Source organism: Anomaloglossus baeobatrachus, chromosome 2, assembly GCF_048569485.1.
Source record: "Anomaloglossus baeobatrachus isolate aAnoBae1 chromosome 2, aAnoBae1.hap1, whole genome shotgun sequence".
Taxonomy (NCBI): domain Eukaryota; kingdom Metazoa; phylum Chordata; class Amphibia; order Anura; family Aromobatidae; genus Anomaloglossus; species Anomaloglossus baeobatrachus.
The window spans coordinates 118,632,925-118,645,973 of record NC_134354.1 but is presented as its reverse complement, the minus strand read 5'-3'; the positions used below and the strand labels follow the sequence as shown (position 1 = coordinate 118,645,973).

The 13,049-nt window shown below is 48.2% G+C and overlaps 1 protein-coding gene across 9 annotated transcripts in view; it reads left to right on the top strand.

Annotated features, from left to right (window-relative positions):
- The window catches only part of RAP1GAP2 (RAP1 GTPase activating protein 2), a 1,154,914-nt gene that overhangs the window by 973,416 nt on the left and 168,449 nt on the right, over positions 1-13,049 (top strand). For all 9 annotated transcript variants that reach the window (XM_075335284.1, XM_075335285.1, XM_075335283.1 and 6 more), the window contains one exon: positions 10,128-10,172. In XM_075335284.1, the coding sequence (XP_075191399.1) occupies positions 10,128-10,172 (45 nt within the window). The remainder of the gene's footprint in view (positions 1-10,127; positions 10,173-13,049) is intronic.

Here is a 13,049-nt window from a genome sequence, read left to right as displayed (position 1 = left end):
GGGCCCTCCGCTATGCAGAGCAAGTCACGAGATTAGATGGATTAACAAACAAATGGAAGAATGTTTATTTACAAGGAATAACAAATGCAAGCTGCTGAGCAGCAGGGCGGGAGGAAAAAGGAGTGAAGGCAGGAAAAACAACCCACAGTATAAAAGTTTACTCTTTAGTTGAAGCGAACTGCCCAGGTCACTACAACTAGTACAATATACAATATAGTTTTGACAGCAGTGAAGCGATGGCCGAGAGGACCACTGCAGTGCAGAGTAGGTTACAGTACACAAGACGAGGTGCGAACAACAAGGGTGTATTTATTAACAGGCGGGGAAAGATGTGGAGAAGGCAGGTTCAGGCATGGGGTATACAGTGGCAAAACGTGATTTAACAACACTTTTGTATTCTCTAGCTGGTCCGCTCAATAGCACGGTGCTCCAACTATTACAGGTTCAAGAAGCACAAAAACAGTCAGGTACAATGCTACTCTGCACGTAACCTCTCTGGCTTCTGCTAAACAGGCCACACGGATGCCGTGTTCTACCTACTGAAGCCTACTTTAGCCTCTAGTATGTGCACAATATTCAACTCACAGTGATGCTGGGGACATGGATCCAGTCCCGGGGGCCCCCCAACAGCAGTCTCATCTGAAGGTGCGCACTTCTCCTTGGCCGGGTTAAGGAGATCAAAATCTTCTTCTTGCTTCAGATTCCTCGCTTGTTCCCTGTTATCTGCAAGTCTCTGTCTCGATTCAGAAGAAAAACTCCAATCCTCCGAGACACACCGGCTGTGTGTTCCTTCACACGCTTCTAAAAGCAAAACAGAAACTCACACTTCTCTTCTTACACTCGGGCTGTCCATTAGCACACTTTCTGCAGGGGGAGCAGAACATTCCATTACCCCTCAACACGGGGAGGTTTCTGTCTCTTAAAGTGGCAGCGTGTCTCTTATTGTCCATAGCAGTAGCACCCCCCAATATGCCTCCCCACTTAATGATGGTCGTCCTCGGCCATCACAGCTTCGAGCCCACTGTGTTTTGTAGGAAGGTTCAAACCTGTAGAGGAGACAACAATGGCAGTACAGCAGACCTAGTACATTGTTCAACATATCGGATTGGTGGAACCCCTGCAGTAGACCTCTGAGATCTTCTAAGATCTTGACTATCAGGCCCGGCTTGACTAGCTTCCGGCGGAACACTTGCTGTGGGAGCTGCAGTGGAATCTTGGCTGGTCTCTTCTTCCCGTGGCAGTAGTGGCTCATCCATGGGATCTCCGTTTCCGGAAGGCTGAGGATCCCCCGCTCCATCGGGGGCTGTCCACCAGTCATCATCGACTTCACACACAGATGACGTATGTTCAGGGAGTGGGGCAGAGACTGCAGGAGATCTTGGCATAGAAAGAGCTTCAGACCGACATGGTCGCAACATATTTCTGTGTAGTACTCTAGGGCCGGACGCTCCATTCTCAATTTGCACCTTGTAGACCGGGCCGTCAGCATACACCCGTTCGATTACTCTGTAGGGTTGAACTTCCCATCTTTCACTCAGTTTACCCTTGGGGCGTTTCTCTCTGACTAACACTCGATCTCCAGGTTGAAGTGGTATCTCTTGAATCGGTTTAGGGCTCATATGTTCTTTCTTCTGTAGCTGTTGACAAGCCAATCGACGTATCGTCTGTAATCGTTGTCGATGTTCTTTCACCCACGAAGTGACAGTTCGTTCCATGAAATCCTCTGGTTGCTCCAAATTCAGCTCGATGATTTCTCGCCCAACTCTTCCAAACAGCAGTAGATATGGGGTGTAACCTGTAGTGGAGTGAACTCGGTTATTGTAGGCCCAGACCAGATCTGGCAGGTAATCCGGCCAACATGCCTTCTTATCTTCCTCTAATGTTCTCAGCATTTGAAGTAGAGTTCGGTTGAAGCGTTCACATGCTTCATTGCCTTGGGGATGGTAAGGTGTAGTCAGAGATCGCTCGATGTCATACATACGACATAATTCCTCCATCACCTTGCCTTGAAAACATGCACCTTGATCGGAATGGATCCGCTTCGGGCATCCATACACCCGGATGAAGTCTTGGCAGATGGCCCGTGCCGCCGACTCAGCAGTCTGATTTCTAGTCGGGGTGACTACAGCAAACTTGGAGAAATGGTCGGTCATAACCAAACAGTATTGTAGTCCCCGAGTGGAGTGTCCCACGAGGAGATAATCAATCATCAACAGTTCTAGCGGTTCTTTGGTCTGTATGGTCTGAACGGGTGCCCTTTGTTCGGTGCTTTTAACGAGGTTGCATACTCGACATTGCCGGCAAACCTCTTCCACCACAGACTCCAACCTGGGGCAGTACACGTACTGCTGTAACCATTGGTAGGTCTTTGCAGGTCCAAAGTGAGCGCCAAACTCGTGAGCTTCCTTAGCTACCTCTTGAGCCATTTTTCCGGGGATGACCACCTGCCATCTTGCTTCTATATCTTTTGGCTGTTGTCTCTTACGATATAACACTGATCCTCGAACTTCCAGTCTATCCCACTGGTGTAAGACACTCTTCATCTCGGCGTCCAGGTTAGCCCTTTCTTGTTTGTCTGGCTTCTGCTTCTCAGTTACCCAGTGTTTCATCTGTTGCAGCCCTTCGTCTGCATCTTGAGCACGTCCCCATTCTTCATTGGTTCTCCCCAGGGACCGGGGCAGTGTGCAAGCCTGCCTACTCAACTGGGACGCAACCACCGAGGGCCCAAACTTGCTAAAGTCTGGGGTTTCTTCCTCCTCTAATCGTTCATCGAGATCCCCCACTGGGGTCTCCACTGTCACTCTTGACAGCCCATCCGCATTTGCGTTTTTGGTAGCAGGGCGATAACAGATGGTAAAGTCAAACTTTGCAAGGCGAGCCACCCACCATTGTTCCAAGGCTCCCAATTTGGTATTCTCAAGGTGGGCCAGAGGATTATTGTCTGTCCGGACCTGGATCTTGGTTCCTGTCAGGAAGCCAGCAAATTTCTCTGTCATGGCCCACAATACGGGCAGGAGCTCTAGTCGAAAGGAGCTGTAATTGTGGGGATTTCTTTTGCTGTCCCGCAGGGACCTACTGGCGTAGCCAATGACTCTCTCATGTCCATTTTGCATCTGAGACAAAACGGCACCGAGTCCATGAAGGCTACCATCTGTGTACAGCAGGAATGGTCGGTCGAAGTCCGCATAGGCCAGGATCGGGGCTGAAGTAAGGGCATTCTTCAAAGCCTGAAAAGCCTCATCTTGTCTTTGAGCCCAAGAGATGCCCTGGTTCTTCGACACTCCGGCGGTCCCCTTCAGCAGCTCGTTCAAAGGACCCGCCACCTTTGTGAAGTCTTTGACGAACCGGCGGTAATACCCGGCGAGTCCAAGAAATGCCTTGAGTTCCTCACTGTTCGAGGGACTGGCCACTTCTGAATGGCCGCCACCTTTTCTGCGGAGGGTAGGACTCCATCTTGTGACACTGTGTGGACCAGGTACTCGATCTCTCTCTTGAAGAGGTGGCATTTTTTGGGCTTCACCTTCAGGTTATGAGCCTGCAGTCTCCCGAGTACCTGTCCAAGCCGGTCAAGGTGTTCTTTGAACGTGGCCGAAAACACGATGATGTCATCCAGATAGATCAGGGTCGCTTCAAAATTTAGGTCTCCCAAGCACTTTTCCATCAGCCGTTGAAATGTGCCCGGAGCATTGGAGAGTCCGAAGGGCATCCGGTTAAACTCAAACAATCCCATCGGGAGGATGAACGCGGTCTTGGCTTTGTCTTTTTCCGCCACAGGTACTTGCCAGTACCCGCTTTCTAAATCCAAGGTGGAGAAGTACTTGGCCTTCCCCAAGGCCGTCAAGGATTCATCGATTTGTGGTAATGGGTACGAGTCGCGAACGGTACAAGCGTTGAGTTTTCTGTAGTCTACACAGAACCGGATGGTTCCATCCTTTTTCTTGACGAGTACCACCGGGGCCGCCCAAGGGCTCTGGCTGCCCTGCACTATTCCTGAATCCAGCATCTGCTTCAGTAACGTCTTTACCTCTTGATACATCTTGGGAGGGATCTGTCGGTACCGTTCTCGACTCGGGCGAGCTTCCCCGGTCTATATCTCATGCATGATGGCTTCAGTGCAGCCGAAATCTTCAGCGTGGCGAGCGAATGCGGCCTGGTTCTCCCACAGCATAGCTTCTACTGCTTGCACACGCTCAGGGCCCAGCGAATTCAAATCCACTTCTATCTGATCGAGGATGGCCTTTGCACTCCACTCTGGGGATGGCATCTCTTTGGCCCTCGCAGAGACTGCTAGGGTCCACCCCACACCTTCTATCGGCGATAAGGATATCTCTTTATGACTCATTACCTCGCCTTTATGTACGTACACCAGGGCCAGATCCGTCCCTCGAGGCAAGGTGGCCTCACCGGGGCCCACATTCAAGGCTCTGATAGGGACGCGTCCTTGTTGGACCACAGCTACCGTACGAGCTATCATAACTTCTTGGTCCACTCTTCCGGTTGCTACAGGCTGAACAATCACTTCTATCCCATCGAGATAGTGATAGGTTCCCACTGGGAGGTGTAATATACTTTCTCGGCCGGGAGGCAGGATTATAGGTTCCTTCCCAGGAGCCCTGATGACCCCTACTGTCTGATGAGATGGCACACTCTTCTGCGTCCCACAGACGCGGATCAGCCGTTGAAGTGCTTCCTGTGTAGGCTTATGTGTAGTAGCTTGCTTCCAGTATCCGGGTCCCCGTTTGGTGAACATAATCTGATCTAATTCACGTAGGACATTCATCCCCGATATTACAGGTACATCTTCGTTGATGGGCTTGGGGACTAGTAGGATCCCTTTTTTCCCCACTTCTTGCCCACAGATTCGAACATTCATCCACACAACTCCTGTGACCGGGATCGTCTCTTTCTCTGGCCTGGCCAGTGTCTGGAAATGTTGATTGAAATATGCTTCTGGCATCGTCGTCACTTGTGACCCAGTATCTATCAAGCAATTCACTGGGACACTCTCAAATTCAGCACGTTGGATGGGACAACCAGCGATCAAATGTTCGTTATGATATGGAGCGGCCTCCCTTCTCGCCTCCCCCGCAGAGTGCCACACTACTGCGGGGGTTGGTAGTTTAACGATGGCTTCCGTTGGCTTTGAGTGTTATTCCGGCACCCCCTGGCAATATGCCCCCGACCTCCACATCCCCAGCAGTGGATGTCTTCTCCTCGCTGGGGAATACCTTGTGCCTCTGGTGGCTGACGAGAGGAAGCCTGCAGCCTCCAGTCCCCCATCAGTAAAGCCGAGGAATTATTGCGTGAGTATGATGGACCAGGTTGGAAGGAGGAGGGTGCAGCTGGGTAGGGATGTTCACCAGACAAGTCCCTCATTCTTTGCTCCATCCGGGTCAGCTTCTCCTGTACGTTGAGAACGGATTTCTGTAAATCTTGCACCACCTGGACCAGACCCACCTGGCAGTTTGGGTCCACTCTGGAGGTGGCGGTTTGGACGCGCACCACCCCAGATGCGTAACTTTCTTCTTTACTTCGGGCTACTGCTTCTGCTAAGATTTGACGAAAAGTAAGAGCCGGATTCGCTCGGACCCGTTCTGCCAGGGCTTGCCGCAAGGATACGCTATGCAATCCCAGAATAAACTGTTCCCGGAGTATCCGGTCGGTAGAGCCTATGCCGCCGAGTCCATCTGACTTTCTCTGGACCTCCGCTAATACTTCTTGTAGTGCTGTTGCATACTAAGAGATCCCTTCTTCTTCCCGCTGCAGCCTCGAAAAAAATTTGGCGCGAAGATGTCCCGCGCTAGCAGTCTCGCCATAGATCTCTTCCAAGAATCCAACTAACTCTTTCAGGGTACTACGGGTGGGTTATGGTTGTAGACAGACGTTTCTACGGGCTTCTCCCTCAAGGGCAGTCAAAGCGATGTCCACCTCAAGCTCTGGGCTGATGTTATACACTTTCAGGGTGCTCTGCAGCCGGAACACCCAGTCGCACAGTGCCATGTTATTGCCATCGAATTTTGTTGGCACACTAAATATGGTGCCCATTGGAAGTGTCCTTGCAGGGGTTCCACCATTGCCCACAGCACCCCCATTAACATTAGCATCCCCGCCGTTGCTGTCTGCTGCCTCCATCTTGGTGACCGTACCCTGCTCGCAGCGCCACTTGAAGCGATGGCCGAGAGGACCACCGCAGTGCAGAGTAGGTTACAGTACACAAGACGAGGTGCGAACAACAAGGGTGTATTTATTAACAGGCGGGGAAAGATGTGGAGAAGGCAGGTTCAGGCATGGGGTATACAGTGGCAAAACGTGATTTAACAACACTTTTGTATTCTCTAGCTGGTCCGCTCAATAGCACGGTGCTCCAACTATTACAAGTTCAAGAAACACAAAAACAGTCAGGTACAATGCTACTCTGCACGTAACCTCTCTGGCTTCTGCTAAACAGGCTACACGGATGCCGTGTTCTACCTACTGAAGCCTACTTTAGCCCCTAGTATGTGCACAATATTCAACTCACAGTGATGCTGGGGACGTGGATCCAGTCCCGGGGGCCCCCCAACAGCAGTCTCATCTGAAGGTGCGCACTTCTCCTGGGCCGGGTTAAGGAGATCAAAATCTTCTTCTTGCTTCAGATTCCTCGCTTGTTCCCTGTTATCTGCAAGTCTCTCTCTCGATTCAGAAGAAAAACTCCAATCCTCCGAGACACACCGGCTGTGTGTTCCTTCACACGCTTCTAAAAGCAAAACAGAAACTCACACTTCTCTTCTTACACTCGAGCTGTCCATTAGCACACTTTCTGCAGGGGGAGCAGAACATTCCATTACCCCTCAACACGGGGAGGTTTCTGTCTCTTAAAGTGGCAGCGTGTTTCTTATTGTCCATAGCAGTAGCACCCCCCAATAGCAGTACAGTGATATGCATATATTCAACACTACACAATCCTGCTCTGTCCTCTATCCTAACTGGTCTCTCCTAAAGGGACCGTTCGAATACCACACTCTGACTACGGAGGCCTATTATGGTTCCCTAACCGCTACACCCTGTCAAACACCAACAGCACTGTCCGCAGGACCGGTCAGCTCTGAGGCTTGATGGTACGGTGGTGCACACTTCGCTCCAGGAGGGTGATGCCGGACTTCTCTTCTCATGATTCACTAGGCAGCTGGGCTTATCAGGCGAGGTCTTCTAGCAGGCCGGATACCAAGTCTCCTGTGTGCATACCTCTGCAGGTCCTGGAACTCTCTCACACTCTCTGCCACTTCCTGCTTCTCCCTGCACTTTTCTCAGGGCAGACCAAACAAACACACAGAAGCAGGGGAGATGCAGGCCATTTTATTGTGCTCGGCAGGGGAGCCAGTTACTTAAAGTCACAGTACAACAAAGTCATAAAGTCACAGTAAAGCAACATCATTAGTAGTGGCTGCACTCCCCTACAGCTACCTAATTTCAGGCGAACACTCTCTAGCAGGCCGATCTCTCCCGCCTCTCTTTTGCTGGTCTCCTACACCAGGGACATTTGCAGAGACAATCTACTCTCTGCAGCCTAGTGTAGGAAACAGTTCAAGATTTATCCTCTGCTCACAAATATATCCCTTCCTCACTGCACAGGCACTCCACAGCAGGCTATGAATGAAGAGAAGATGGCTCCCAAATAACCTCTGTCACTCACACTGTCTCCCAGCCTTGATCTCTTTCCTGTAAAACAGACATTAAAGCTGGGTTTACACACTGCAACATCTCAAACGACATCGCTGTAACATCACCGGTTTTGTGACGCAATAGCGATGTTGTTTGCGATGTTGCAGTGTGTGAAACCTATCAGCGACCCGGCCCCTGCTGTGAAGTTGTAATCGTTACAAATCGTTCAGGACCATTCCTAGGTCCTTTGTTTCCCGCTGTGCAGCATGAAGTTTCAGTGTGTGAAGACTTTGCAGCGACTTTGTTAGCAACTTCCCTTTCAAAAGGCTGCTTATCAACGTCCCCAACAACCAGCTAGGTCGCTTCTGCAGGTCCGGATCGCTGTTGAGTTGTTGGCCAGGTTTGCCTGTTTGACAGCTCACCAGCGACTTAGCAGAGACTTAGGGAGGTCGCTGTTACGTCACAAAACCGGTGACGTTACAGCGATGTCCTTTGCGATGTTGCAGTGTCTGTTGCAGCATTACATGACACAGCATTCCTCACAGACACATGGCACACACAGAATGCAAATGAATGGACAGACAAATAAAATATAGACATAAAACCATGCAAGGACTAGAAACACACATACAGTGCCTTGTGAAAGTATTCACCCCCTTGGCTTTTTACCTATTGTGTTATATTATAACCTATGATTAAATATTTATGTAATATGATTTGTGTGTGGTGCATCAGCACTAAATAGTCTTAAGTTGTGGAAGTGAATTGTGAAAAATATAGGCAAAAAATTAAATGTATGGGATAAAATAAATAAAAATTGTCATGTGCATATGTGTTCACCCCTTTTGCTATGAACCCCCTAAAAAATTATGCTGCAAGCAATTACCTTCATAAGTCACATGCTTAGTGAAAGGACGTCCACCTGAGTGCAATCTGCGTGTCACATAATCTGTCAGTATATACACTCCTTTTTAGAAGGCCATAGTGGTTGAAACACCATAAAGCAAAAGGCACCACTAACCAAACAACACCATGAAGACCAAAGAGATTTCCAAACAAGTCAGAGACAAAGTTGTATAAGTAGAAGTCAGGGTTGGGTTCTAAAAAAAATCTCAATCTCTCATGATCCTTTGGAGCTGGCCTTTATGGAAGAGTGGCTTAAAATGAGCTTTTACTTACAGCCATAAATTGGAAGACTCGTTTTGAGACTCCCCAAATCTATGGAGGAAGGTGCTGTGGTCAGATGAGACCAAAATGTAACTTTTTGGCCAAGATAAATGCTATGTCAGGCGCCAAACCAACACAGCTCATCACCCCAAGAACACCATCCCCTCAGTGAAACATGGTGGTGGCAGTATCATGCTGTGGGGATGTTTTTCAGCAGCAGGTACAGGGAAACTGGTCTGAGTTGAGGGGAAGATGGATTGGGCAAAAATACAGGGATATTCTTGCTCAAAACCTGTTTCATTCGGTCAGTCATTTGAGTCTGGTACATTGGTTCACCTTCTAACAAGCAATGACCCAAAGCATACTGCTAAAGCAACACTCAAGTGATTTAAGGGGAGATGTGTAAATGTATTGGAGTGGCCCAGACATGAATCCAATTGAGAATCTGTGGTAAGACTTGGTGATCGCTGTTCACTAGAGGAAAGCATCTAACTTGAAGGAGCTGGAGCAGTTTTGCCTTGAGGAATGGGTAAAAACCCCAGTTGCAAAATGTCGAAAGCTCATCGAGACTTATCCAAAGCAACTTGCAGCTGTAATTCCGCAAAAGGAGGCTCTACAAAGTACTGACTTTAGGGGGGTGAATAGTTATTCACACTGACGTTTTCAGTTTTTTTTTCCTATTTGTTGTTTGCTTCACAATAAAAAGAAAACCAAATGTTCACAGTTGTAGGCATGTTCTTTACATCAACTGATGCAAACCGTGAAAAACAGTGATATTCCAGGTTGTGAGGTAGCAAAACATGAAAAATGCCAAGGGGGTAAATACTTTTGGAAGATACTGTATGTCACATCATCATCTACCTGTTGTACGGCCATGCTCCGCCAATAAAATTCAATCACACATAGAGTTATATATTACAAAAGAGCAATGGAGAATAGGAGTATTGTGCCCAACCTAAGATCAACAGTTGGAAAGTTGGTGGATAAAGTCTACCTTCAGCCTTTTATATACAGAAGACAAGCTGCAGAAAACTTAAACTTGCAATCTTCAAATTATGTTAGTTCAGTAATTAGTTTTGGGTTCTTTATGTGAATATACTGTTCAAAAAATATTTCCCCACCGTGCACTGTGAACCAACCACAGCTTACAAGTGGCATACCTCCTATGCACCCACCTGGCTCGTGCCATCGAGCCCCTTCATTGCTATGCTCATGTTCTTTACTTTTAGGATAATATAAGCCATACTGTTTATATCTAAATATTCTATGTTTTTCTACTTAAATAATATTTTTTTCAATCTGTTTTTACCATATTTTAGGCCCCTAAACTGGAAGAGCAGAAAAGTAGCAGCCAGAAAAATAAGGTAGGTGGATAATGAGCAGAGATTTATCACAGATTTTTCCTGGTATCCATTTTCCCATCCGAATGTGACTATATTCTTGTGAAACAGAAAATATAATTGTTAATGTTCCCATCGGCTAGGACCTTCGTTGCCCTTTTTGCTTGTTTCTTTCCTGATGCCGGCATTGTATGCTGGGTTTAATCATTTAGGATAACGTACATTTGCATAAAACAGCGCTTGTAAATAACAAGATGAATTGATAATTGGATGCCATTGCATACGCATGGTGTAGATGGATTTTTGTGCCCGTAATACTGCTACAAATCCTCGTCCAACCGCCCAATCTCCTGAAGTAAAGTAACAGCTCTGTCCTCACCTATTGTACCATCACCCATTCCCTGTAGACTGTGAGCCCTCGCGGGCAGGGTCCTCTCTCCTCCTATACCAGTCTGTCTTGTACTGTTAATGATTGTTGTACGTATACCCTCTTTCACTTGTAAAGCGCCATGGAATAAATGGCGCTATAATAATAAATAATAATAATAATAATAATAATTCATTGTGCTTTTCTGCAATTAGCCTAAAGGGTGCTTTACACGCTGTGACATCGCTAACGATATATTGTCGGAGTCACGTCTTTAGTGACGCACATCTAGCGCCGTTAGCGACATCGCAGCGTGTGACACCAAGGAGCAACGATCAATGAGCGCAAAAACATGAAAAATCATTGCTCGTTGACACGTCGTTCCTTTCCCAAATATTGTTGCTGCTGCAGGTACGATGTTGTTCGGCGTTCCTGCGGCACCACACATCGCTATCTGTGACACCGCAGGAATGACGAACATCTCCTTACCTGCATCCACCAGCAATGAGGAAGGAAGAGAGTGGGTAGGATATTCCGCCCGCTCATCTCTGCCCCTCCTCTACTATTGGATGGATGCCATATGACGTCGCTGTGACGCCGCACGAACCGCCCCCTTAGAAAGGAGGCGGATCGCTGGCCAGAGCGACGTCGCAGGGAAGGTAAGTCCGTGTGACGGGTGTTAGCGATGTTGTGCGCCACGGGCAGCGATTTGCCCGTGACACACAACAGACGGGGGTGGGTATGTTCGCTAGCGATATCGGTACCGATATCGCAGTGTGTAAAGTACCCTTAAGGCTATGTGCCCACGGGGAAAGTGTCCTGGGGATATATCCGCAGGACATTCCGCAGGAGCTCCCAGAAAACCGCAGCACAACTTTGTCTGTTTTGTGCTGCGGATGTATTGCGGAATGTCCTGCGGATATGCTGCGGTCATTCTGCATTGAGGATACAGTACCATGGCTTCGGCACTGCATCCTCAATGCATAACAAGTGCTGGAGTGATCGGGGAGTTCATACTTACCTCCATCACGCAGCACTTCTCTTTCTGGCCATGTCTGTCTGTACTTCGCAGGAGAAGGTGGGCAGGTCTGAACTAGCTCCGGCTGTCACATGACCGGAGCTTGTGCAGGCCCCGCCCACCTCCTGCTCCTGGCTCCACTACTCTCCTCTGCACCGAAGGAAGTGACTCCTGTATCTTCAATCAAAGCAGGCAAGTATAGGATCGTGCGGAAAAATCTGCAGGAATAATTGACATGCTGCATATTTTTCCGCAGGGAAATCCGCATTATTTCCGCTGCGTAAAAAAATGCAGCATGGGCGTAGCACTTCCAAAATGGCATAAAAATGGCTGGGCACTCGCTGTACTGCGGATTTTTGAGAAATCAACGGAATTTCCGCAAAAAAATCACGACAATTTCCGCAAATTTTCGGCAGCGTGGGAACATAGCCTTAGCCTTTTTTACGGAATGTATTTTTTAGACAAAGTGGATGCAAAACTGAAGAAAGTATAAAATAACCTCAAACTGTCCAGTGTAAATAGGGCAGTAAATGTGTTGTCTACTGTGCTGTAAAAAGCTGGCATCTGCTGTAAGCAGTGGCGTAACTACCGCGGTCGCAGCGACCGGGCCCGGGGGGTTAGGGGCCCGCTGCCGCCCAGTGGATCAGCAGCCAGCTCCTTTCTGTGAGAGATGTGCTGTGCTGTTCTGCCACAGACCACGCGGCCACTATATCACCCGGTTGCCGCCGCTGACACCGGGCCCACCTGCCTGTTGTCAGCGGCAGCAGCCCCGAGCCCCCGTCATCGCACACTGTTATGATATTGCATAGAGCGACCGGTGCCGCTCTATGCATCATCATTCTTCCCCCGTGCCATGGAGGAGTATGGGGCTGCATAATACAAAATGAAGGACACCTTATACATGGAATATAAGGATGCGTTATACATGGAGGAGTATGGGGCTGCATAAAACAATATGAAGATTTATTGGGCTGCATTATAATACATAAAGGACTATGGGGGCTACATTATAATATATGGAGGACTATGGAGGCTACCTTATACATGAACTATGGGGGTGCGTCATAAAACATGGAGGACTATGTGGTGCAGTATATTATATGGAGAACTATGGGGTGAATTATAATACATGGAGAACTATGGGAAATTTATTATAATAATTGGAGGGCTATGAAGGCTACTTTATACATGGAGGACTATGAGGGTGCATTATAATATATGGAGGACTATGTGGTGCAGTATAATAGATGGAGAACTATGGGAAATGCATTACAATACATGGAGGACTATGGAGGTGCATTCTAATATATTAAGGGTTATGTGGGACCATTTATACTATATGGAAGGCTATGTGGGAGCCATTATAGTATTTGGAGAACTATGAGGGGGGACAAAGATACAAGCATGGGATGGGAATGCTTTGTGCTGAGGGAAAAGGCTCTTTCCCTCAGCACCCAGCTTTCCCGTACTCTGTTATACAGCTATACATCTTCTCTCAGCACCCAGCTTTCCCATG